This window comes from Nesoenas mayeri, assembly GCF_963082525.1.
Source record: "Nesoenas mayeri genome assembly, chromosome: 1".
Taxonomy (NCBI): Eukaryota; Metazoa; Chordata; class Aves; order Columbiformes; family Columbidae; genus Nesoenas; species Nesoenas mayeri.
Window position 1 is genome coordinate 182764 of NC_137541.1, and position 24813 is coordinate 207576.

The window sequence follows — 24813 nt, forward strand, 5'->3', positions numbered from 1 at the left end:
TACTTGTTCCGCATAAACATTCCGCTTGTGCAGAAAGCAGCTGCCCTTGGCAGCGGGGCCGCGGCTGTGGCCGCGCGGCTGTGCGCGGAGGGGCCGGTGCTGCTGGGAGCACTAAGGCAGGCGTGCTGTGAAACGAGGGCCCGTCGCAGGGCTCTGCTCCCGGTCTGCTCCCGGTCTACGTGACGTGCGCAGGGACGGGAACGGGGCTCGGAGCCCAGTCCCTGCTGCACGTTCCGCTCAGTCTCTCTGCCCTGTGAAAAGCTGCTTTAGGTGACAGTAAGAGCCATGTGGGCTTCCCTGACACCGCGGGCGGTCACAGGTGCTGGGGCATCAGCGCTCTGTGCAGAACAGCAGCTCTGTTGTGTCGGGGCAGCAAGCCACGTAATCTGTCTCTCATTTTGTATCAACTGTTGTCTGGGAGGGGCTTTTTCATCATCTTCTTCTCCATCACTTTGAAAATGAAACGCAGGAGTTTAGATTTCACATTACTCATATTGAACTTCCTCTTCCTGGGCCGACCGCTCCCCGGCCCTGCACAGAGCGCTCTGCGCCGCGCCGGCAGCCCCGCGTGCGCTTTCCTCTGCGCCCTCACGGCGCGCCGGGCAGCGACCCGAGCGCTGGGAACGGGCAAGAGGCTGCAGGGGTCCAGCTGCAGATACACGAACACCCCATCAGGGTGGCAGACGAACCGCAGCCCCCGGGGTGTGCCCAGGGAGGCTAAAGCAGGGAGCAGCCTCCACAGCAGAGAAAACCAGTGTCTGTTGGAAAAGCCGCATCTGGTAGTTGGATGCCAGCACTAATTAACATTAAAATCAGCTGCGCATTTTAACTATGGAGTCAGCGTTCATGAGGACTGTTGTTTACACTTAAAATCCCTGTGTGTTTTGCTGAAAGAGGTGCTGGATCTCAGGAGCAGCTGTTTTGGGGTGCCCTGTGCTGTATGAGACACAGCAATCCGCAGGGCAGACCTGGCCCGAGCTGCGCCGTGCGATGGCCACGCTGAGCCACGGCTGCCGCGCTGCGCCGTGCGATGGCCACGCTGCGCTGTGCGATGGCCACGCTGAGCCACGGCTGCCGCGCTGCGCCGTGCGATGGCCACGCTGCGCTGTGCGATGGCCACGCTGAGCCACGGCTGCCACGCTGGGCCGTGCGATGGCCATGCTGAGCCATGGCGGCCACGCTGAGCCACGGCTGCCACGCTGCACTGTGCAATGGCCACACTGCACTGTGCGATGGCCACGCTGCGCCGTGTGATGGCCACGCTGCACAGTGCAATGGCCACGCTGCGCCGTGTGATGGCCGCGCTGTGCTGTGCGATGGCCACGCTGCGCCGTGCGATGGCCGCGCTGTGCCGTGCAATGGCCACACTGCACCGTGTGATGGCCACGCTGCGCCGTGCGATGGCCGCGCTGTGCCGTGCAATGGCTGCAGGCCAGGCCCCACCTGACGCTGTGTCCTCCTGTGCAGATGTGGAAAGCAGTCGTGGGACACGACGTGTCCGTGAAGGTTGAGGCTCAGGGAGACGACTGGGACACCGACCCTGATTTCGTGGTGAGTGTCTGGTGTGGTAACGCATAAGGTGGCAGTGCTGGCGCTGCTGGTGTGGAGGGCTCACAGGCCCCCGGCACACGCTGGACAGTTGGCTCGGGGCTCAGGGCTCAGGACACAGGACACAGGGCTCGGGGCACAGGGCTCAGGGCTCAGGACACAGGGCTCAGGGCTCAGGACGCAGGGCTCGGGGCACAGGGCTCGGGACACAGGGCTCAGGGCACAGGGCTCAGGGCACAGGGCTCAGGACACAGGGCTCGGGGCACAGGACACAGGGCTCGGGGCACAGGACATAGGGCTCAGGGCACAGGGCTCAGGACACAGGGCTCGGGGCACAGGGCTCGGGACACAGGGCTCAGGGCACAGGGCTCAGGACACAGGGCTCAGGACACGGCTCAGGGCACAAGGCTCAGGACACAGGGCTCGGGGCACAGGGCTCAGGGCACAGGGCTCAGGACACAGGCCTCAGGACACAGGGCTTGGGGCTCAGGGCTTGGGGCACAGGGCTCGGGGCACAGGGCTCAGGGCACAGGACATAGGGCTCAGGACACAGGGCTCGGGGCACAGGGCTCAGGGCACAGGGCACAGGGCTCGGGGCACAGGACATAGGGCTCAGGATACAGGGCTCAGGACACAGGGCTCAGGGCACAGGGCTCAGGGCTCAGGACACAGGGCTCAGGGCACAGGGCTCGGGGCACAAGGCTCAGGGCACAGGACTCGGGGCTCAGGGCACAGCACGGCCGGCGGCACCGCAGACTGTGCAGGGTCAGCCCAGTCACACCAGCCCCTCACAGGTACTGTCAGGCCATATGAGCCAGCTCTGACCCGTATCTGTGTTGTCTCCAGGGCTTCCCACATTAATGTACCTCACATCTGACTACAAGTAAAATGACTTGAGTACAGAATATTTAGTTTCTTTTAAATCTGCTCCCTGGTAACTCCCCTGAATCTCCTCCACAACTTACGTTACAAGAAATAGTGTGCACGTACGTGCTCTCTTTCCCGCACTGTAACTGTGCAGGATTCCAGCACTGCCCTCGCCCGTCTTCTGTCACACGAGGAATCCCACCCTGCTGGTGCGGCTCCGTGCCCCTGAACAGCCTTGTTTTCTACCTAGCCCAGCTCTCTAGGTGGAATGGCGCAAGGACAGGAGAGCTCAGCCTGTGGGAACCCCATGCGTTCACAGTGTCACGATTTTCATTTTCTGTTTGATTCTTTATTCCTTTCCTAGTAAGTAACTCACACTTTGGCTTTTTGGCCAGTTCTGTATTTGCTACTCTTCCACAAAATTGCACATAATTCTGTATTTTGTACTCCTTCCTGAATGGTAAATATTTGTGAACCATCATTGTGTGGATATAATTAGGATTTTTGTTCCATGTGCTTTACTTTTGTACTTACTAACCTTAATTTACAATTTCATCCCCCACTGATTCGGCATCACAGGATTTTCCGCACTGCTCTGTGTCCTGCGTTTGGCCAACCCGAGCAGTGCTTCGCTGTCTCGAGGCTTTGACATCTGGTTCTTCACGCCCCTCCAAACCCGCGGGAGCGCACGGCACAGCCCTGCTCCGGCTGGCGCCTCGGGGCGACCGCCCTGCTTCGCAGCCGCGGGCCACTCCGGGCTCTCTCGAGATTTTCGTTCTCTTTCCGAGATAGTTTCTTAGTAGACAGTCTCTTCTGTTATACAAGAGTCCTGTGTTTTCAAGGTTCAGTCTTGCCTGGTTATGTCCAGTAATAAATAATTCAAGACAGAAAAGCAAGTCCCCTCCTCAAAGCCCCAAATTATTAATGTTCAAAAAAAGTTCAAAGTTTGGTTTTTTTTTTTTTTACTTCATTTCTTCTATTTGTGGAAGCATTTTAAATAAGCCTGGACAGAATAACACTTTGTATTATTTTTTATTCTATTTTGTATATATCTATTTTTAGCTTTACCTTACATTAGGAAAGTTTATTGATGCTTCAATTTATCAAATACGTGCTCAGACCTCCAAAAAGAAGACAGAACAAATGCCGTCGCAGCACAGCGCGGGCAGAGCAGCGCAGCTCGGACGGACCGTCCCCTCCCGCGTCCTTCCACTCTTTTCCTGCGCAGTTTCCACAGCGTTTCCATTTAGCGGCTCCTTCTGAGGAAGAGCGACGGGGCTCCGGCAGCCCGAGCGCCCGGGACCGCGGGCTCCGCCGGGCCCGCCCGCCGCTCCTGCCCGGCCGGGGCGGCCCCGGAGCCCGCGCCGCGGGGCGGGCGCGGCCGCTGACGGCTGCGCTTCGCTCCGCAGAACGACATCTCCGAGCAGGAGCAGCGCTGGGGAGCCAAAACCATCGAGGGCTCCGGCCGCGCCGAGCACATCGAGTAAGTGCGGCCGCGCGGAGCGGCGGGCGGAGCAGCCGCGGGGCTGCGGGCACCCGAGCCCGCGGGCGGGGCGCGGCAGCGCCGGCCGAAACCGGCCCAGTACGGGCGCGAGCGCGGCGGGGCGGGCCGGGCGGGCGGCGGAGCTCGGCGGGGGGGGCGGCAGAGCCCGGCGCGGAGGGGCGGCAGAGCCCGGCGCGGAGGGGCGGCAGAGCTCGGCGGGGGGGCCGGGCGGGCGGCAGAGCTCGGCGGGGGGGGCCGGGCGGGCGGCAGAGCTCGGCGGGCGGGCCGGGCGGGGGCGGCTGCCCGGACCCCTCTCGGGGCTCCCCCCGCGGGGCCGTGCGGGCCCGGCCCGGGCCAGCAGCCCCTGCGGCCGCGCTGCCCTGCGCGGGCTCTGCGGCTGCATCCGGCGCCCGGGTGCGAGGTGCTGGTCTTGCACCAGAGGCGGCTTTCACGGGTGGCGCAGCGAGGTGCTGTGAACCTGCTCGTACCTCGGGACAGCGGCTGTCCCCGTGGCACAGATTCCTGCTCCTTCCTGGTCCAAGGCCGGTCCCATCCCAGCAGTGCTGCCCTGCGCGGCCTGGCCAGTGCAGCACAGATAAAGGAAGGCGTGGGCTGCCGGTGAAGATGGGTTAACCCTGAATGGGGCTGCTGGGTGCGGGCTGGATGCACCTGCTGAGCTTGTGGCTCTGGATCCTTCCTAAGCCCCCAGGGCAGCACCCTCTGTCACTGCGCAGTGGCTGCACGTGTGTGGCTGTCACTCAGAGTGCAGTGTGGCGCACAGTGGCAGCTGGCGCTGGGTTCGTGTCCTGCTGTGTGCGGGGCTCTGGCTGGTGCGGTGCACAGGGACACTGGCTGCCTGGTCTGCACCGTCCCCAGGGACTTGCTCTAACTGTCTCACCAGCATCCATCAGCTGAGGAACAAGGTGTCAGAGGAACATGAGGTCATCAAGAAGAAGGAGCTGGAGACTGGGCCCAAGGCGTCCTATGGCTATGGGGGCAAATTTGGAACAGAGCGGGACCGAATGGATAAGGTAACAGTTGTAGAGGGCTTCCTCGGGCCCCAGTGGAAAAGTCTTATTCTCATAAAGCGTTTTCTGGCCTGACCCCGAAGGGAGAGAACGGAGCTGCATGGCCGCGCAGATCCAGCGTGTCCAGCCAGCCCATAATCTGTCTCCAGGATCCATCTGAACCCGTTTCTGTAATTTGTCTCTACAACCTCCTGGCGACACTTTCCGTAGCTGTGAACAAGGACTTTCTGTGGCTTGTTTCAAGCCTGCTGCATAACAGCTAAATCGGGTGCCTCCCTACTTGTGCATGGAGAACTGATGAATAATAATTCCCTCCTCATATTTTTCCATTAGACACCTCTATCGTATCTCCCGAGGATTAAGCCTTAGTTCATATTCTCTGTTCTCACATCAAATCTAAGTTTTCTGATCATCATCATCATGCTTCTTCCTGTGCCTTTCAGAATCTAATACTTCTTTGTTTTCAGAAGTGAGATTGTAAGATTGCGATAGTATTCAATATACGGGGTCACTGTGGGTGTGCGTGACACCAGGGTGGCAGGGTGAGAAACGGACATTTCCAGAGGCCCAAGGGGAGCAGCCACGCTCAGCCGCTTCTGCTGCAGCACGGGGTGGGTGTTTTTGTTGGGCGGCTCCTCGGCCTTCACCGTCTTACCAGAACGGTGCAAGTGTTTGGCCTCTGGCCCTTCTGAGGGCGTGTGCGATGCGCGGCCACGCCGACTCCGCAGGGAGCAGCGGGACCCTGGGGAGAGTGACCCCGCCAGCTCTGCTGGCCCTCGCTTTGGGACACAGGAAACAGGGCGCAAGTGGCACACCCGCTGCCTGGGGGTCTCAGCTACGCGTGCCTGGCCACACATCTCTCCGCAGTTTCCCCATGTGATTATCCACCACTCAGTGGCATTTGAGAGCAGCGGGTGTTCAGCATCCCCTGGGTTGTATTTGGGAGCAGCGGGTGTTCAGCATCCCCTGGGTTGTATTTGGGAGCAGCGGGTACTCAGCGTCCCCTGGGCTGCGTGGGGCCGGTTCTGCGGGCTGGCTGCCTGGAGCTGCGTCACCGGCCGCAGAGCAGGGCTGCGCTGGCGCGGGCTATGCAGGAGGCGTCGCCAGCAGGGCTGCGCTGGCGCGGACTGTGCAGGAGGCATCGCCAGCAGGGCTGCGCTGGCGCGGGCTGTGCAGGAGGCGTCGCCAGCAGGGCTGCGCTGGCGCGGACTGTGCAGGAGGCGTCGCCAGCAGGGCTGCGCTGGCGCGGGCTGTGCAGGAGGCGTCGCCAGCAGGGCTGCGCTGGCGCGGGCTGTGCAGGAGGCATCGCCAGCAGGGCTGCGCTGGCGCGGGCTGTGCAGGAGGCGTCGCCAGCAGGGCTGCGCTGGCGCGAGCTATGCAGGAGGCGTCGCCAGCAGGGCTGCGCTGGCACGGGCTGTGCAAGAGGCGTCGCCAGCAGCAGCATGGATTGCTCAGGCCCGTCGCCTCGTGGCCGTGGCTGTGCCGGCAGCGGGGCAGAGCAGCTCTGGGGTGGTGCTGTGTCTGCCCAGCCTGCCCGGCTGGCCAAGGGTGCTCATGTGGTGCTGTCTCTCTCCTCAGTGTGCAGTGGGACACGAGTACGTTGCTGACGTTGGGAAGCACTCCTCGCAGACAGATGCAGCCCAGGGTTTTGGGGGGAAGTACGGAGTCCAGCGGGACCGAGCTGACAAGGTATGTTGGACAGGGCAGCTGAAATGGGAACTTGGAGCCTGTGCTCAGTGCCGCCCCTGAGGCACTGTGCTGCATTCAGGATCGTGGCTGCGGTTTTCGGGGTGCTGGGGGTGCAGGTCTGACAGGCCACGCACCACGGTCTGCACCGACGCGCAGCTCACCCCGTGTGCGGGACAGTGACCGGTGACGGGCTGGGAAGCCTGTGGAGGTCACTCCCTGGTGCGCACGAACGTGCTCGCACTGTCCTGTCCAAGAGCACTGGGTTTGATTCGGGCTGCGGTGTTTTGCATTTCCAGACCGCAGCCGGTGCGATGCACAGTCCGCGGCAGGACGGGGTGGGACAGCAGGATGCCGTCTGTCCCGCGCACATCCGGTGTCGGACGCCGCCCAGCCGGCAGACCGTGGGGTGGGCACGGCGGCCCCTTCCCCGGGGCGCGGGGGCTGTGGCCGAGCACGCTGCCGTGGCAGCAGGGCTGAGGTGCGCGCCCGGGGGCCTGTGCCAGCCAGGGCTGACCCGGCGCCAGCAGGACCGGGACCCGAGTCCCAGCCCAGCGCAGGGCGGGCGGGCCTGGCTCGGCCCTCGGGACGGCTCACGTTCCTCCCTTTCGTGTTCCAGTCAGCACTGGGCTTTGAATACAAGGGTGAGGTGGAGAAACACTCGTCCCAGAAAGGCAAGTCCATGGGCATGTGTGGCCCCTTGTCGCTTTGTCCAGCGTCCGTTCTGCCCCCGACGTCCTGTGCTGTCTGCTGTGCGCAGGCTGCTCCTTACCCCTTTGTCACTCACTGCAGATTCCCGTTCGCGGTCAGTCCCTTGCAGCCCCATCCCCTGCTCTCCTGTCACACCTTCCGGGTGTGCATTGTCTCTGCGTTTTGCGTTGACGCAAAGCACGAGATGGCTGAGCAGAGAAGACACCCCCAGGCGCACCCGGCGGGCGGCTGATGCTCCTTCCCTTCCTGTAAAGTCCCGAGCGACCGCTCCAGAGGGGACCCAGGCACTGTAGGGCATGAGCGTGACTTCTGAGAAAGCAACGCGTAAGAAAAGGCACAGCAATAGATATGGAAATAAAAGCCTCTACACAGCACCCAGACTTTTGCAGAATTCTGAAGATTATGCAACCAGACTTTAAAAAGTACATAAAAGGAGCTATATTCATTAAGAACATTGCAAGAACTTAAACTAAAGATATTTTAAGTATTCTGCAACAAGAGAAGATGAGAGGGCAAAGTCTGGTTCAGGGAAATGTGAGGAATACTGTATTACCAAGAGAAGAAGAACTGAGTCGTTCGTTTCAGAGGAAACCTTAAGAGAATGAGGAGCTTTTGAAGCCTTCCTGGTTGATCTTAAATTAACGTATCACATGCGGTTGTGCTACATTAACGCAGACTGTATACTGGATTGTAGACGCTGAAATTCATCAGGCTGTGTAAAACCACAGAAATCACTCAGGACAAAATGAAAACGTTAGAAATAGGGTGTTTGGATTGTTTTTCATTGAACTGTGTCCATACTGGCAACTCCATTATCGAGGTAACAGTCATAAAACCTATATTTGCTGAAAAGAGCATCCCAAAAGGTCCGTTTCATAATAGCCTAACAGGTAAATAATAGTTTGATCGATATAAGCTCAAGAAATTTCTAGAACTGACGGATTGATCCTGACGTGGCTGAGCGTCCATGAAGCGGAGAGCCGCTCTTGACACAGGGTGCGTTCGTGCCGGTTCCTCTGGGTCGCGGTCCTCGCGGACTGACGGGGCTGCAGCGCCGGAGGAGCCGCAGCTCCACCCCGAGCAGCGCGGACCTGTCAGAGCGGGCGGGAGCGCAGGAGCCTGTGACGTGCTCCTGGACGGCAGGCTGGAAACAGCTGGAAGTGTCTCTGTACAGCCAGCACCTGCGACACACGCTGACATTTCCTAGGATGTCAGCCAATAATAAGAAGATAGTCCTTAGAGAATAACAGACCATGGCTGAAGTAGTTAATGTAATGTTCTGGAACATGGAGAAGGGCGAGTGTGTGGGAGACGTACCGCGCCTCCGTGGCACAGCGTGCGGGCGCTCTGCGCTGGAGCAGGGCACCAGAAATGGGGGTTCAGCCTTGGCTGCAGCATCCAGAGCTGGCGTTTCCCCGCAGAAGCTGAGATTCCATTGTAGCAAGTGTAAGTCGTATAACAAAGGTTTGCCGCTTCTTCCGTGCCTTCAAGGGCTGAATGTCCTTCCTCACAGCCCCTGAGGTCCCGGCTCTGGGGGCGTGTGAGTGAGTCCAGGCCGTCGGTGCCCAGGTCTGGCCCTGGCTTTGCGCCCCTGGGGCTGAGCTCGCACCGCCCCCGGCTGCCCTTGGCGTGTCACTTTTCTTCCTCGCCCCCTCGTCCTGCAGCGTCTCCTGCTGCCCACGGCCCTCAGGTTCTTTGGCTTCCGTGACCCACGCTTGCCCTGCACACCCGTTCCCATGGGCCCTTGACCTTGCTGGTCCCCATGGTGCTCCCTGCCACCCCCTGTGTCCCCGACAAACCCTTGGTTTTTCTGGTGTTTTCTGTCATCGTTGCTGCTTTTCCTCCTCCCCAGCGCTGCTCCCCACCTTCCCCCCTCCAGCCCCATGCTCGGGGCAGCGTTTCACCCCATGCACCACCTCAGATTACTCCAAGGGCTTTGGTGGCCGTTACGGTGTGGAGAGGGACAAGGTGGACAAAGCGGCAGTGGGGTTTGACTACAAGAGCCAGGCAGAGAAGCACGACTCTCAGAAAGGTGAGCCGGCAGCTCCGTGCAGCGGCCGTGCCAGGCTGCAGCGGGACCGCGCCGCGGGGCTGCGGGACGCTGTGCTGCGGGGGAGCTGCGGGGAGCTGCGGGGAGCTGCGGGGAGCTGCGGGGAGCTGCGGGGAGCTGCGGGGAGCTGCGGGGAGCTACGGGGAGCTGCGGGGAGCTGCGGAGAGCTACGGGGAGCTGCGGGGAGCTGCGGGGAGCCCGCTGCTTGCAGCAGGGGACGGGGCGGGTGGGAAAGCCACGGCTGCTGGAAGAAGTTCGGGCTAAATGAAGAGGAGCCGATTTGTGTTGGCACAGGGATCTCCAGGGCAGCGTGTCACCAAACGAAGGGTGCGGGCAAAACCCAGGCAGGTGCTAATAGCAGGTGACATGTGCCGGGGAGGAGGGCGGGCTGTCTGCAGCCACCAGCGGGGAAATCCGGCCTTTCTCCATATCTTTCTTCAAGTCTTCAGCAGCGAGAACCATTCCCCCTGTATGATCTCTCTCTCCCTCCCTTGTCTGTTCTCTTCCGTGCCGTGATCTGGATCCCCGTGGCTGAAGATTATTCTGTGGGCTTTGGTGGGAAGTTCGGGATCCAGAGGGATCGTCAGGACAAGAGTGCGCTTGGCTGGGACCATCAGGAGGAAATGCAACCCCACGAATCCCAAACAGGTAGGGCAATGCTGCTCAGTTCCCTAGGTGCACACACAGAGAACCAGTGGCTCATATTTGATGGAGATCCAGCTGCCGAGCACTGGGTGTGTGCAGCATGTTCTGGAGCAGCTGGGACATCGTGAGCCCCCAGAGCACAAGGGTAAATTCTGCCATAGTAAGTGTGCACTTGGATTGGTGGGAGACATCGAATGTGAGGCCCTGAATTGGGCTTCCCAGACTCTACTGTGCTTGCTCTGCGAGGTACGTTCCTGAGCATAACTCATTTGAGCGGTGAGCGCATGGGGATGAGGCAAAGCAGTTCCAGGGATGGCTTGGCTACTGTGTGTTTAACTTCAGTGACAACGGCACGGCTGGCTCCTCACCCAGTGCCTTGGGAGCAGGTTTGCTGGTGCATGGCACCGAGCACCTGTGCGCTGCACTGAAAGGAATGAAGGATTAGTCTTAAAAGCTACTCTTCATTTTGCATGTATTATCTCTGTTTAGTTCCATATGTGGTAAGATGCAGGCAAACCTAACTCACTTCACTGCTCACAGCATACGGAAGTCAGGGGTGCACTCAGAATATAAAATATTGTAAGATAGCCTCATTTTTTCCCTACAGACTATGCCAAGGGGTTTGGAGGCCGTTACGGTGTCCAGAAGGACAGAGTAGATAAGGTAAGACTGCGTACTGCAGCCTGCAGTGCTTCCTGCTAATCACTGCTCCTCGTGCCGCTGCGGGAGAGGAGGCTCTGCCGCGGGGATGAGGTCCTGCTGCCGGCGCAGCGGCCGCGAGGGCGAGGGGCGCAGAGGAGCGCAGCCTGGGGATCCCGTCATGAAAGGGGGAAAAAGCTTTTTCCCTTCTCAGCTGCTTTTGAACCATGCCATGCTTGGACTGCGCAGTCATACCCCTGCTTTCCCTTGGGTCGGGATGTAGCAGAGCCGGTGAAGCGCTGAGCACCATTCGAGTATGCTCGGAGTGTTCTGCCTGGCGGCTTGCCGTCCCTCCTGCGCGTACCAGTGCGCTCAGGACGGGCAGTGGTAGCTCCTTGGAGATGGACTCTTGTGAGCTGTCTGAGAGGCCACGGGCCGTTACACCGTGCGGGGACTGTCTGTCACCGGGAGGGGTGCTGGATCAGACTGGAGGCCCAGCCGGTGTCGCGTCCCCAGCGCTGGTGACGATGGTGCAGCGAGCGGGGTGCTACGGAGCGCGCGTGCCTTGCGCTGCCCCGCGGGAAGGCGGGAGCCCTGGGCTGCCGCTCCTCCAGCTGCTCCTGTTGGAGGTGGAAGGTTTGTTAGCGGCCGTCACGCTCATGTAACCACGGCTTCCCAGAAGCCGGCTTGAGCTCTGATCCCTCAGGGAGCCAACTTGCCGATCTCGGTCTCTCCAGTACCTGACACAGACCCGTGGCCCCTGCGGTGTCTCCTGCACCACCAGGTGGTACGGCTGTGTGAGTGACTGGCCCCGTGTCAGCCCTGCCTGGCTGCAGGTGAAGTCTGGCCATTCCTCACGCACTGTCTGTAACTCTCAGCTTCTCTGTTACTTGTTACCTTCTGCAGCTTTTTCTGTCCTGCCCAGGAGCCTCCTATGGTCTGTTCCATTAGCCAAATCTCAGACCAGGGCATAGTCATCTGCCTGCAAACCTTCCCAAAACCCAGCAGGGGTGGGATTGGCAGGGATCAGCCTTGCATGAGGTCGTCCAGTCTTCTGTCTGATCTGAAACCAGGCAAAGGCTCATCTGTGGTCAAAATGCAGATTGTCTCAGGCATTTGAATTAACGTTGTGCTTTGGCAGGCTGCCCTGCAAGCTTGTTCAGGAAATGGGGTCTTGCCAATAGAGGATGATCTGCACGGATGGGGATAACCTAGAAGATGAGAATCCTGGATGATGGTGCGGATTTGGAGTGTAGAATCATAGAATCATTTCAGTTGGAAGAGACCCTGAGGATCACCAAGTCCAGCCATAACCTAATGTAGCTCTAGCACTAAACCATGTCCCTAAGGACCTCGTCTAAACACCTTGTAAACCCCTCCAGGGATGGTGACTCCAGCACTGCCCTGGGCAGCCTGTTCCAATGCCCCACAGCCCTTTGGGGAAGAAATTGTTCCCACATCCAACCTCAACCTCCCCTGGCGCAACTTGAGGCCGTTTCCTCTGCTCCTGGCGCTTGTTCCTGGGGAGCAGAGCCCGACCTCGCTGGCTCCAAGCTCCTTTCAGGCAGTTCGGAGATCAGAAGGTCTCCCCTCAGCTCCTGTTCTCCAGTGAGCCCCCAGGTCCCTCAGCTGCTCCATCACATTGTGCTCCAGCCCCTCACCAGCTCCGTTCCCTTCTCTGCACTCACTCTTGTCCCTCAATGTCCTGATGATGATGAGAGTCCCAAAACTGAACACAGGCTTTAAGGTCTGGCCTCACCGGTGCTGAGTACAGCGGCACAATCACTTCTTTAGTCCTGCTGGCCACACCGTTCCTGATACCAGCCAGGGTGCTGTGGCCTCTTGGCCACCTGGGCACACGCTGGCTCATGTTCAGCCGCTGGCACCAACACCCCCAGGGCCTTTTCCAGCCGCTGTTCCCCAGCTGCAGCGTCCATGGGGTTGTTGTGACCCAAGGGCCGGACCCCGTTGAACCTCAGACAATTGGCCTCAGCCCCTCGATCCAGCTGGTCCAGGTCCCTCCGTGTGGCCTCCCCACCCTCCAGCAGGTCAACACTGCCACCCAGCTTGGTGTCGTCTGCAAGCTGACTGAGCGTGCACTCGATGCCCTCATCCAGATCATTGATACAGATATTAAACAGAACTGTCCCCAGTGCTGAGCCCTGGGGACACCACTCGTGACGGGCCACCAGCTGGATTGGGCTCTGTTCAGCACAGCTCCGTCCTGGCCCTCCAGACGGTTCTTCACCCATGGCAGATACACCGTCCAGGCCATGAGCTGCAGCTTCTCCAGGAGATGCTGTGGGACACGGTGTCCAAGGCTTTTCTGCGGTCTAAGTACACAACACCCACAGCCTTTCCCTCACCTAGCAGGTGGGTCACCGTGTCGTAGGAGATCAGGTTGGTCAGACAGGACCTGCCTTTCACAAACCCATGTTGACTGGGCCTGATCATATGGTTCTGTTGTATGTGCTGTGTGATGTTACTCAAGATCATCTGGCACCGAGGAGGCCAGACTAACAGGTCTGTAGAATGTGGAGGAGGAAGCGAGGGTGCCTTCCCTGAACCGCACATGTTCTGTGGCTGGGGACAGTGCCAGTGGCACAGAACCAACGTCCCTGTACTCAGGAGCTGGGGGAAGCAGGTGAGGACCTTTCTGCAGGGCCTAGAAAGGGAAGGACAAACATGTACCTGTAACGGCCGAGCGTGTTCTCCGTGCTGCGCGGCTGGGCGGCAGCAGCGCGGGAGCGGCGTCCTGCCCGTGGAAGAGAGCAGCGCGGGCTGTGCGCTGAGCAGCCGCGGACGCAGCTGTGTTGTGGGAGGGCGAGGCACCGAGTGTGGCCGAAAAAGACTGTGAAATCGGATGAACTCGTGGAGAACTCAGGGCTGTGGGTCATGCGAGGAGCGGGGTGCAGAGAGGGTAAGCAGTTCTTGATCACCTCAAAGTGGAACATGAGCCTGTGCATTTTGAGAATGTTGAAGCATAATCAAAGTTGGTGAAAATAAGGATATATGGGCAGGTACCTACATTCTTGGTTGCCTGGTTTTCAGGCACCAGAGTAGTGCTGAATTAATTGCTCCAGAGTAGAGCATAATATACCACCAGGCAATCTTAACGCCCCTTCGATAAAGTTTTGAACAATAAGCGTAGGATTCAGCTTTCACAGCAAGACTCCTGAATTTAAAGGCTGTTACAAACGTCGCGTGCAGGCTCCGCCGTGGTGTGCGTGGCGCTGGCTGGGCTGGCGGTGCTGGTCGCCTGCTCCGGTGTGCTGTCTCCAAAGGGCAGAGCTGCTGTCTGGGCCCCACTGACTGCAGTGGCAACGGGGCCACCCACCCACTGGTGACACCCCCAGGTAGAGCCCCAAGTGCAGCTGTGTTAGTCTGAAAGCTGGATCCTACCTGTGCTTTCCTTTCCATGTGAAATAGTTCTCTCATTAAAGTAGATAAGCTCCCTCTATCTCACTTTCTCTTTGCTGCAGACACTTAATTGATGCTACTACCAGTTTAGCCACCTCCTCGCGCCTCATGCAGCCGGTGTTTTCCTAGGTGCTTGTGCAGGTTTTCACTTGGTGTCTCCCAGCCTACACCACTGCACACAATACCCCAGGCACCCGCTGCAGCGTGTCTTCCCGGTTCGGCAGCCGTGCGCCCAGCAGGGAAGCGCTGCTGCGCCTCGTGCCCCCGGAGCGCCGCTCAGGGACGCGTCGGGTCCCTGCACCTCGGGAGGAGCTCAGGCCAGGCCCCGCTCAGCGCTGCCGTGTCACGGGTGAGCGCTGCTGCCCGGGGCGGCCACCCGCGCTGTCCCGTGCAGCGGTTGTCTTGCTGTCGTGCAGCCTCCTGCACTTGGTTCCAAGTGGCCTTTCCAGCCCTCGAGTGCCACCCCAACAGGAGCAGCCGCGTCCTTGGCTGGGGCCGCAGGCCCTCCAGCAGCGCAGGGCGGCACCAGCAGCCTCCACGGGCTGTGTCAGTGGTGCCGGTGGAGGCAGACGCAGCTGGGAACAAGGGCAGCTGCCAGCAGTAACCAAACCCAGCAGGGCATCTCTGGACACCTCTTCCCTTCCTCTTGCAGAGTGCTGCTGGCTTCGGTGAGATGGCAGCTCCCACCTCCTCGTATGAGAAAACAAGGCCCGTGGAGGCAGGTGAGACAGCAGAGCAGCAGCCCTGGGCCGGGCGGAGCTGTGGTTCGGGAGCTGTGGTTCGGGAGCTGTGGTTTGGGAGCTGTGGTTCGGGAGCTGTGGCTCGGGAGCTGTGGTTTGGGAGCTGTGGTTCGGGAGCTGTGGTTCGGGAGCTGTGGTTTGGGAGCTGTGGTTCAGGAGCTGTGGTTCGGGAGCTGTGGTTCGGGAGCTGTGGTTCGGGAGCTGTGGTTCGGGAGCTGTGGTTTGGGAGCTGCAGGCGCTGTGCCGTGGGTTTAACCCGGGCTGCGGGGCAGGACAGGGTGGCGGGGGCGCAGGTTTCTCTGGGAGGGGCAGGGGTCTGGGTTTCTCCTGGATGCCTGGGGTGGATGGAGGTCGCCACCGAGCAGCCTTCGTCAGCCGTCTCCTCCACAGAAGCTTCCAGCGGCACCAGCAGCCTGCGGTCGCGGTTTGAGAGCATGGCCAGGTCGGCGGAGGAGGAGAGCCGGAGGCAGGCGGAGGAGCGGGCCCGGCGGCAGGCTCGGGAGCGCCAGGCGCCCCGGCGGAAGGTGACCCGTGGCCGTCCCGCTGTGTCCTCCGGGGCTTGCCACGCAGAGCTTTCCTCAGGGCCGGCAGCTCCCTGTCCTTCTGCCTGGTCTCTTGCCTAAACTGTCTCTCTGCTGCCAGAGACTGCCATTAAACTTCACAGCTGTGCCTGGGGTTTCCCTCAGCACACGGATCAGGACGTGCCTGCACCCACCCGTGACCCCCGTGCTCTGCCCTAAGCTCCTCCTTGCCTCCGGTGCCGCGCACGGGGCCGTCACAGCTCCCCGGCATTGCCGTCCCACCGCTCTGCATCCAGGGTTTCCAAACTGGAGGCTGCATCCAAACCCTCAATGTTTACAAGGCCTCCTCCTGCATTGTGCTGTTTCTGCGTTCAGTGGGCAGATAAGGTCCCGACAGTGAAGCAGTCCTGATGCTTCCCCTCCTGGGGGCTGCTCTCTGCAGTCCCGCAGTCGTCACAGCCCTGCTGGTGTCTGACCCCCAGGGCGGGTTCGTGGGAGATGGAGCAGATCTCAGCTCAAGGAAAAGTTTCTGAGTTGCGTTGCTGGGAATGGGAACAGACGTTGCTCTGGGCCTCATTCGGAGGGACTGAGGCAACCTGGTGGCTTTTCTCGCAGGAAATCCCACAGAGAGGGCGGGAGCACGCCGAGGCAGCCGCCGCCCCCGCGGCCGGGCCCGTGGGGCACGGGCAGCAGGTGGGCTGGGCAGCGGCGCGGGATCCACCCGAGGGGCTTTGCAGCCCTGCAGAAAGACGTGGGGTGCACCGCAGCGTGGGACGGGCTCTGGAAACGGGAAGCGTTGGGGTGGTGATGGGGCATGGCTGCACAGCACCTCTCACCGTGAGATGGGTCAGAGCAGCGGCTGTTCGGTGAGCTGTGGCCAAGTATGAGAGCGGCTGGAATGTGTGAGCCGTGAGGGTCTTCACAGCCACCCCAGCGGCCAGCTCAGCACGGCGCTGCTGGCTGGACCGTTCCCACATGGTGCAGGATGGCGCTCCGTTTGTCACGGCAGCGCTACAGGCGCCCGCAGTGCAGCGAGCCCGTTGCGCGGGGTGTGTGTGGTCGCGGGGGCGCTGCCTGAACTGAGCGCCTCGCAGGTGACCTTCCTGTCATTTCCTCACCTCATAGCAGGAGGCAATAAGGGAGGATGAGGAAACAGCACCCACTTTGCCACCAAGACCAGCAGATCTGGACAAAGAGCTGTGCAAGGGCCCCAGCCAGAATCAGCCTGTCTACAGTGAAGGTCTGGATGTTGGAGACTATGAGGAGCTGCCAGAGCCTTCTGACTACTGCGACAGCACCAGTGCGGGTGCTGACTACGAGGAGCTGCCCGCGACCCTGGGCGAGCCGGATGCCATCTATGACAATGGGGGAGATGGAGGTGACGACTATGAGGAGATCCTTCCTGAGGAGCCCAGCCAGAGCCAGCGCCACCCGCGTGAGTATTGACGGAAGAGCCCATGTCCTGGGGAGCTTCTCTCTGTCCACTCACCTCACTAAATGTATGGGACAGACTACAGAGGGAATTCGTATCCTCAAACCTACTGTGGTCAGGGTAGCAGCCCGTGATGATGGAGGCTTGGTCGTCTCCCAGTCCCGTGCCCAGCTCCATGGAAGGCTGCGCCAGGCAGCAGCTGTCCGTGGTGGAGCAGGACCCAGGCGGGACCAGAGGGCTGCACGGGCTCGGAAGCAGCTGGACCTGGACTGATGCTCCTGGTGCAGTTTCCTGGCAAGCGACTGCCAGTGCTGCACGGGGCCCTGGGGCTGCCCCCTTAGTTCAGCCTGTTGCTCAAACTGCTGGTGCTCACGAGACCTGATCTGGTGGTGTCTCCTGGGCACGTGGAGTACAGGGTAGTCTTCCTCAAGCACATGAGCAAACTGCATGGGCTGCTGTTGGTGTTTCTGTTGCAGCTTCACTGGTACTGGAGACGGTAAGTGGAAAGTCTGGAGTTAATGAACATGAACATGAAGCATCAGGACGCTGCCCCTCTGCTTGCAGAGGGTAGGGAAGTCCGGCCTTGCTCTGAGCCAGGGCACACCTCTCCGTGTTGACAGGGGTGGGATGCAGCTCACCCTGAGGGTGGCACTGAGCAGATCTTTATGGCTGCTTTATCTTCTGCCTGTCTTGTCTCCTGCAGGGGAAACGGACGATGCTTATGAGGGGGAGAGTGCTGGGATCTGTGCAGTGGCTCTCTACGACTACCAGGGAGGTGGGTCTGCCGTCCGGGCGCTGGGACGGGCTCGGGGAGCCGGCCTGGGCGGTGCAGCAGCGAGGTGGTGGCCTGTACCGCCAGCAGCGGTGAAAGGATTTCACAGGGTGGTTGTGGTTGGAGGGTCCCCTGCAGGTCCCCAGAGCAGATCACACAGGATCCCAGGGCTGGAATGGCTCACAGAAGGAGACTCCACACCTGCTCTGGGCAGCCTGGGCCAGGCTCTGGCACCTCCAGCAAACAAGTGTCTGCTCATGTTCACATGGAGCCTCCTGTGCTTCAGTCTGTGCCCGCTGCCCCTCACCCTGGCCTTGGGCACCATGAACAGAGTCTGCTCCATCCTGACACCACCCTGACATATTGATCATTGATCACATCCCTCTCAGCTTCTCTTCTCCACTCAGCAGCCCCAGCTCTCTCAGCCTTTCCTCGGCACAAAGATGTTTTCAGCTGTTCAATAGGGGCTTGGACGAGATGAACTCTGAGGGTTATCAGAATGCTGCTTGGTATCCTCCCTCTGGGTGGCAGGAGGGGGTGTAAACCCAGCCTCTCTGGGGCTGGCTGTGCATTGTGACTGTCTTTCTGAACGACTTTTGCAGATGGAGATGATGAGATTTCTTTCGATCCTGACGACACGATCACGCACATCGAGATGGTGGACGAAGGCTGGTGGCGGGGGCAGTGCCGGGGCAAAGTCGGCCTCTTCCCAGCGAATTACGTGAAGCTTCTGCAGTGAAACCAGGATTGGCCAAGTGCTTCCTTCCCAGCTTTTGCTTCTCTCTGCTTTAGCTTTTTACTTGTTATTAGCTTAATTTGACTCAGCCTGGCAGGTCTGCATGCGAGAATTACCAGGGAGCAAACTGGCAGTGCCTGAGGGATGTTTATCCTGTGTTCAAGAGGACTTTGGTTCCCATCCACCTCCAGGTGGGAAAGCTGAGGTGGTTTAAGAGCATGTGAGTGTGGTGTAAGACGTCTGTTCTACCCAGGCTGTCCCTCCTATCGACCGGCAAGCTCGCGTGTCCACTCCTGTTCCCCGCACGGCGACTCAGACACGCCAGCCCCAGCCCAGTCAAGGCAGGAGGGCCGTGAGCTGTGGGACGCTGTGGCCCTGGGTCTCATCCTGCCCGGGGCGCGGGGAAAAGACCAAACTTGCCTCTGTTCCAGGAAGGGTTTCCAGTTGCAGGATGGACCATGTTTGCAGAACAGGGCAGAGAAACGTGAACCTGCTCTTTTGGGGCAGATTTCAGGACCGGGGCCTGGGAACATTTACCGTCCAGTGGACACAGACACAGGCCTGGCTGTGATGAGCTGTTCGTTCAACACGAGAAGAGTGTGCTGGCTCCATGAAAATATAGGATGACCTTGCTGTGGTAGGAGATTGCTCGTGTGGTTCTCTGTGTGCCAAGAACAACATCAGGAGATGCGTAACTTCTGGGTTAAGCTTTGGAAGCGTAAAAATTATCTTATTTTCTGAGAAAAATTATTCTGGAAAATCTGATTTGGAGCAAGAGAAAAATACCAAAAGGCTTCACTTAACAAAGCTTGTGTCAGTATCTGCTGGTCCTCACCCGGGCGCCCATCGGAGGAGCGTCCTGCTAGGGCGGTCCTGTCAGCCTCCAGACCAGCCAGGGCGGGCGCTGCGCCTCGGGTGCAGGACCCCGGGATCCCCTCCGGTACCCGCGGCCACGCGGGCAGAGGGGACGCTCGGGCCTGTGAGTCTGTGACTCGCTGGGTAAGAACCATTTGTGGGTAATGGTGTCCAGTTTAGTTAAAGGCGTGAATTATTTGTTAAAGGCTGTGCTGGCTAGAGCCTATACGATCATATTTACAATATCCTGCTTATGTGACACAGTTTGTGAAGAGTGAGTTGTGTAACCTACGGGTGAATAAACTGTGTAAGTGCCCCATGCGAGCAGACTTCGTGCCAGCAGCGTCTGTCACCGCTGCGCCGCGCGGCCCTGGTCGCTGTGATGATGAACCGCCGCTGTTCCGCCGAGTGCAGCCGCATCCCGACGGACAGCACGAGCCCTGCGCAGGCCTGGCTCCCCACAGCGACCGACCCGACTGTCCCCAGCACACAGCCGAGGAGACGGCTGGGCGGGGGAGCAGGACGAGAGAAAATGGGTCATTGCTAATGCTTAGGTCAGTTTTCAGTAATATTGCAGTGCAAACTGGAGCCCTCCCCTGAACCAGTGCATTGCAGGCTCCATCTCAACGTGCCACTGCAGGAGCTGGTGCTTCCTTTGCACAGGGCCAGACCCACCACAACAGGAACGAATCGGGACATGCTGAGCAGCCCAGCATGTGAGGAGCTGCAGGGACGGGAGCTGCAGGAACGGGAGCTGCAGGGGTGAGAGCTGCAGGGATGGGAGCTGCAGGGATGGGAGCTGCAGGGGTGGGAGCTGCAGGGGTGGGAGCTGCAGGGGTGAGAGCTGCAGGGACGGGAGCTGCAGGGGTGAGAGCTGCAGGGGTGAGAGCTGCAGGAGTGAGAGCTGCAGGGACGGGAGCTGCAGGGGTGAGAGCTGCAGGGGTGGGAGCTGCAGGGGTGAGAGCTGCAGGGGTGAGAGCTGCAGGGATGGGAGCTGCAGGGATGGGAGCTGCAGGGGTGAGAGCTGCAGGGATGGGAGCTGCAGGGGTGGGAGCTGCAGGGGTGAGAGCTGCAGGGACGGGAGCTGCAGGGGTGAGAGCTGCAGGGATGGGAGCTGCAGGGGTGAGAGCTGCAGGGATGGGAGCTGCAGGGGTGGGAGCTGCAGGGGTGAGAGCTGCAGGGATGGGAGCTGCAGGGGTGAGAGCTGCAGGGATGGGAGCTGCAGGGGTGGGAGCTGCAGGGGTGAGAGCTGCAGGGACGGGAGCTGCAGGGGTGAGAGCTGCAGGGATGGGAGCTGCAGGGGTGAGAGCTGCAGGGATGGGAGCTGCAGGGGTGGGAGCTGCAGGGGTGAGAGCTGCAGGGACGGGAGCTGCAGGGGTGAGAGCTGCAGGGACGGGAGCTGCAGGGGTGAGAGCTGCAGGGGTGAGAGCTGCAGGGGTGAGAGCTGCAGGGACGGGAGCTGCAGGGGTGAGAGCTGCAGGGGTGAGAGCTGCAGGGACAGGAGCTGCAGGGGTGAGAGCTGCAGGGGTGGGAGCTGCAGGGATGGGAGCTGCAGGGATGGGAGCTGCAGGGGTGAGAGCTGCAGGGACGGGAGCTGCAGGGGTGAGAGCTGCAGGGACGGGAGCTGCAGGGACGGGAGCTGCAGGGATGGGAGCTGCAGGGGTGAGAGCTGCAGGGGTGGGAGCTGCAGGGATGGGAGCTGCAGGGACGGGAGCTGCAGGGGTGAGAGCTGCAGGGATGGGAGCTGCAGGGACGGGAGCTGCAGGGGTGGGAGCTGCAGGGGTGAGAGCTGCAGGGGTGGGAGCTGCAGGGATGGGAGCTGCAGGGACGGGAGCTGCAGGGGTGAGAGCTGCAGGGGTGAGAGCTGCAGGGATGGGAGCTGCAGGGGTGAGAGCTGCAGGGGTGAGAGCTACAGGGACGGGAGCTGCAGGGACGAGAGCTGCAGGGGTGAGAGCTGCAGGGGTGAGAGCTGCAGGGGTGGGAGCTGCAGGGATGGGAGCTGCAGGGACGGGAGCTGCAGGGGTGAGAGCTGCAGGGATGGGAGCTGCAGGGACGGGAGCTGCAGGGGTGAGAGCTGCAGGGATGGGAGCTGCAGGGACGGGAGCTGCAGGGGTGAGAGCTGCAGGGATGGGAGCTGCAGGGGTGAGAGCTGCAGGGGTGAGAGCTGCAGGGATGGGAGCTGCAGGGGTGAGAGCTGCAGGGATGGGAGCTGCAGGGACGGGAGCTGCAGGGATGGGAGCTACAGGGGTGGGAGCTGCAGGGATGGGAGCTGCAGGGACGGGAGCTGCAGGGATGGGAGCTGCAGGGACGGGAGCTGCAGGGGTGAGAGCTGCAGGGATGGGAGCTGCAGGGACGGGAGCTGCAGGGATGGGAGCTGCAGGGACGGGAGCTGCAGGGGTGAGAGCTGCAGGGGTGAGAGCTGCAGGGATGGGAGCTGCAGGGGTGAGAGCTGCAGGGATGGGAGCTGCAGGGATGGGAGCTGCAGGGGTGAGAGCTGCAGGGATGGGAGCTGCAAGGACGGGAGCTGCAGGGGTGAGAGCTGCAGGGGTGAGAGCTGCAGGGGTGAGAGCTGCAGGGGTGGGAGCTGCAGGGATGGGAGCTGCAGGGACGGGAGCTACAGGGGTGAGAGCTGCAGGGGTGAGAGCTACAGGGGTGAGAGCTGCAGGGGTGGGAGCTGCAGGGATGGGAGCTGCAGGGACGGGAGCTACAGGGGTGGGAGCTGCAGGGGTGGGAGCTGCAGGGACGGGAGCTGCAGGGACAGGAGCTGCAGGGGTGAGAGCTGCAGGGGTGGGAGCTGCAGGGGTGGGAGCTGCAGGGATGGGAGCTGCAGGGACGGGAGCTGCAGGAGTGAGAGCTGCAGGAACGGGAGCTGCAGGGGTGAGAGCTGCAGGGATGGGAGCTGCAGGGATGGGAGCTGCAGGGGTGAGAGCTGCAGGGATGGGAGCTGCAGGAACGGGAGCTGCAGGGGTGAGAGCTGCAGGGATGGGAGCTGCAGAGACGGGAGCTGCAGGGGTGAGAGCTGCAGGGGTGGGAGCTGCAGGGATGGGAGCTGCAGGAACGGGAGCTGCAGGGGTGAGAGCTGCAGGGGTGGGAGCTGCAGGGGTGGGAGCTGCAGGGGTTGGATTTTTTTGTTTTGTTTTTTCTCTGAAATAATTTTCCCAATATTTTCCCTCCTGCAGTTCACCCTTTATTTCCCGATGTTCCCTTCCAGGGCCTCTCCAGATGTGTGTCCTGGCGACTCTGCTACATGTCCCAGTGAGACTCAACCAGGGGTGTTTCAGTACAATTTACAATCAGAAGGGTGTAAGCAAGCAGGGCCGACTGAGAACCTTGCAGCTTGTTCAGGTGCGAGCAACAGGCCCTTCAAACATGATTTACAGGGTTTTTCCCCAAAGAATAAAATCAGTGTGTGTTGTACACTAAGAACTGTCGAACTGCTCCCACTGGGCTGCGTCTCCTGCGCCGCTGACCCCGCGGCGGGTCCTTTGGGAGCAGCCCGGCCGCTGGTGGCTGTGTCCCGGTGACGGAGCGACGGACGGGCACGGCTGGGCCCCCTGCAGCCCCTCTGTGGCACAGCTGCAGAAATGCGCTGTGGCTGCAGGCATGCAGCTCCATGTGCAGCTCCAGTGCAGCTCCATGTGCAGCTCCTGTGCAGCTCCTGTGCAGCTCCCCATGCAGCTCCCGTGCAGCTCCATGTGCAGCTCCGCATGCAGCTCCATGTGCAGCTCCTGTGCAGCTCCCCATGCAGCTCCCTGTGCAGCTCCAGTGCAGCTCCCTGTGCAGCTCCCTTGCAGCTCCAATGCAGCTCCCTGTGTAGCTCCTGTGCAGTTCCCATGCAGCTCCCTGTGCAGCTTCCGTGCAGCTCCCCGTGCAGCTCCCCATGCAGCTCCCCATGCAGCTCCAGTGCAGCTCCATGTGCAGCTCTCCATGCAGCTCCCATGCAGCTCCATATGCAGCTCCCCGTGTAGCTCCCGTGCAGCTCCTGTGCAGCTCCCATGCAGCTCCCGTGCAGCTCCCATGCAGCTCCTGTGCAGCTCCCATGCAGCTCCCGTGCAGCTCCCATGCAGCTCCTGCGCAGCTCCCGTGCAGCTCCCTCTGCAGCTCCCGTGCAGCCCGTGCCTGTTCCCTCCACACGCAGCCCCTGCGCACTGGGTGGCTGCTCCTCACTCCTGGTTTCTGCCGTGGCGCTGGGCTCTGCTGACGCTGCAGCCGCCTGCGGGTCTGCCTGGCAGCGCGATTGCCCCGGCACCCGTGCAGTCATTTGCGCTTGGCCCCGGCTGCAGAGCCCCTGAGGGAGTCACCGTGAGGCGGCTGCACTCGGGTGGCTGTCCCGTGCCACCAGCCCCAGCCGCTGCCGCCCATGGCCACACCGCGCACAACTGCATTGCCACGTTGTGGTTTTCATGTCTATAAAGCAAAGCATTTCTGGTGATGATTTAAGCGATGCCAGCTCACAGCTCAGTGCTAATTACCTGCTGCTTGACCAAAGCGCTGAGAATGACAGGTGGTCTGTCTAAACTGCTGGTTGCTGCGCTAATGCGCAAAGCGCTCCGGAGCGCTCGGGGCAGGCTGCAGGGAGGCAGCGGACAGCGGAGCTGGCACCGGAGCCGGGGTGGGCGCCGGGAGCTGCGACAGCCCCTTGCAGAGCGCGGCTTGTGCAGACCAAGGCACTGGCCCTCGTGCCGTTCAGGGCCCGGCTCAGCCCCTGGGCAGACCCGGCGCAGGGCTCACAGCCTTGCCCGGGACAGCCGGCGTCTGGTTCCACGTGAAAGCGCCGTTTACAGTGCTCCCTGGCAGCAGCGAAGCTGCAGCAAGGCCTGTGCTGAGCTCAGCACACGACACTTGCGAAATAAAGACATAATTGTGGAATGGTAGCCTTGTTCCCAACCTTATTCAGCCACTCGGCCATCAGGGATGTGCTGATGGTCAGTGTGCCACAAGCAATCACTGCCTGGGCAGGGAGCCCTGAGCCTGCTGCCCCCAGCAGCCGTTTGGCACACATGGCAACACCACCACAGCACCACACAGCTCCCCTGCAGCACCGCACGGCTCCCCTGCAGCACCGCACAGCTCTCCTGCAGCACCGCACAGCTCTCCTGCAGCACCGCACGGCTCCCCTGCAGCACCGCACAGCTCTCCTGCAGCACCGCACAGCTCTCCTGCAGCACCGCACGGCTCCCCTGCAGCACCACACGGCTGCCCTGCGGCACCGCACAGCTCCCCTGCAGCACCACACGGCTCCCCTGCAGCACCGCACGGCTCCCATGCAGCACCGCACGGCTCCCCTGCAGCACCACACGGCTCCCATGCAGCACCACACGGCTCCCCTGCAGCACCGCACGGCTCCCATGCAGCACCACACGGCTCCCCTGCAGCACCGCACGGCTCCCATGCAGCACCACACGGCTCCCCTGCAGCACCGCATGGCTCCCATGCAGCACCGCACGGCTCCCATGCAGCACCACACGGCTCCCCTGCAGCACCGCATGGCTCCCCTGCAGCACCGCACGGCTCCCATGCAGCACCCCACGGCTCCCCTGCAGCACCACACGGCTCCCATGCAGCACCGCATGGCTCCCATGCAGCACCGCATGGCTCCCATGCAGCACCACACGGCTCCCCTGCAGCACCGCATGGCTCCCATGCAGCACCGCACGGCTCCCATGCAGCACTGCACCGC

At 61.1% G+C, this 24813-nt stretch overlaps 1 protein-coding gene across 1 annotated transcript in view; it reads left to right on the forward strand.

Annotated features, from left to right (window-relative positions):
- The window catches only part of GOLGB1 (golgin B1), a 61079-nt gene extending 42641 nt beyond the window's left edge, over positions 1–18438 (forward strand). Inside the window, exons 24-37 of the mRNA XM_080358096.1 lie at positions 1468–1551; positions 3825–3898; positions 4800–4929; positions 6505–6615; positions 7232–7286; positions 9245–9355; positions 9911–10021; positions 10626–10681; positions 14730–14799; positions 15208–15341; positions 15954–16031; positions 16464–16773; positions 17474–17545; positions 18145–18438. Of these exons, the coding sequence (XP_080214222.1) occupies positions 1468–1551; positions 3825–3898; positions 4800–4929; positions 6505–6615; positions 7232–7286; positions 9245–9355; positions 9911–10021; positions 10626–10681; positions 14730–14799; positions 15208–15341; positions 15954–16031; positions 16464–16773; positions 17474–17545; positions 18145–18281 (1533 nt within the window). The 3' untranslated portion in view covers positions 18282–18438. The remainder of the gene's footprint in view (positions 1–1467; positions 1552–3824; positions 3899–4799; positions 4930–6504; positions 6616–7231; positions 7287–9244; positions 9356–9910; positions 10022–10625; positions 10682–14729; positions 14800–15207; positions 15342–15953; positions 16032–16463; positions 16774–17473; positions 17546–18144) is intronic.
- The last annotated feature ends 6375 nt before the right edge of the window (positions 18439–24813 follow it).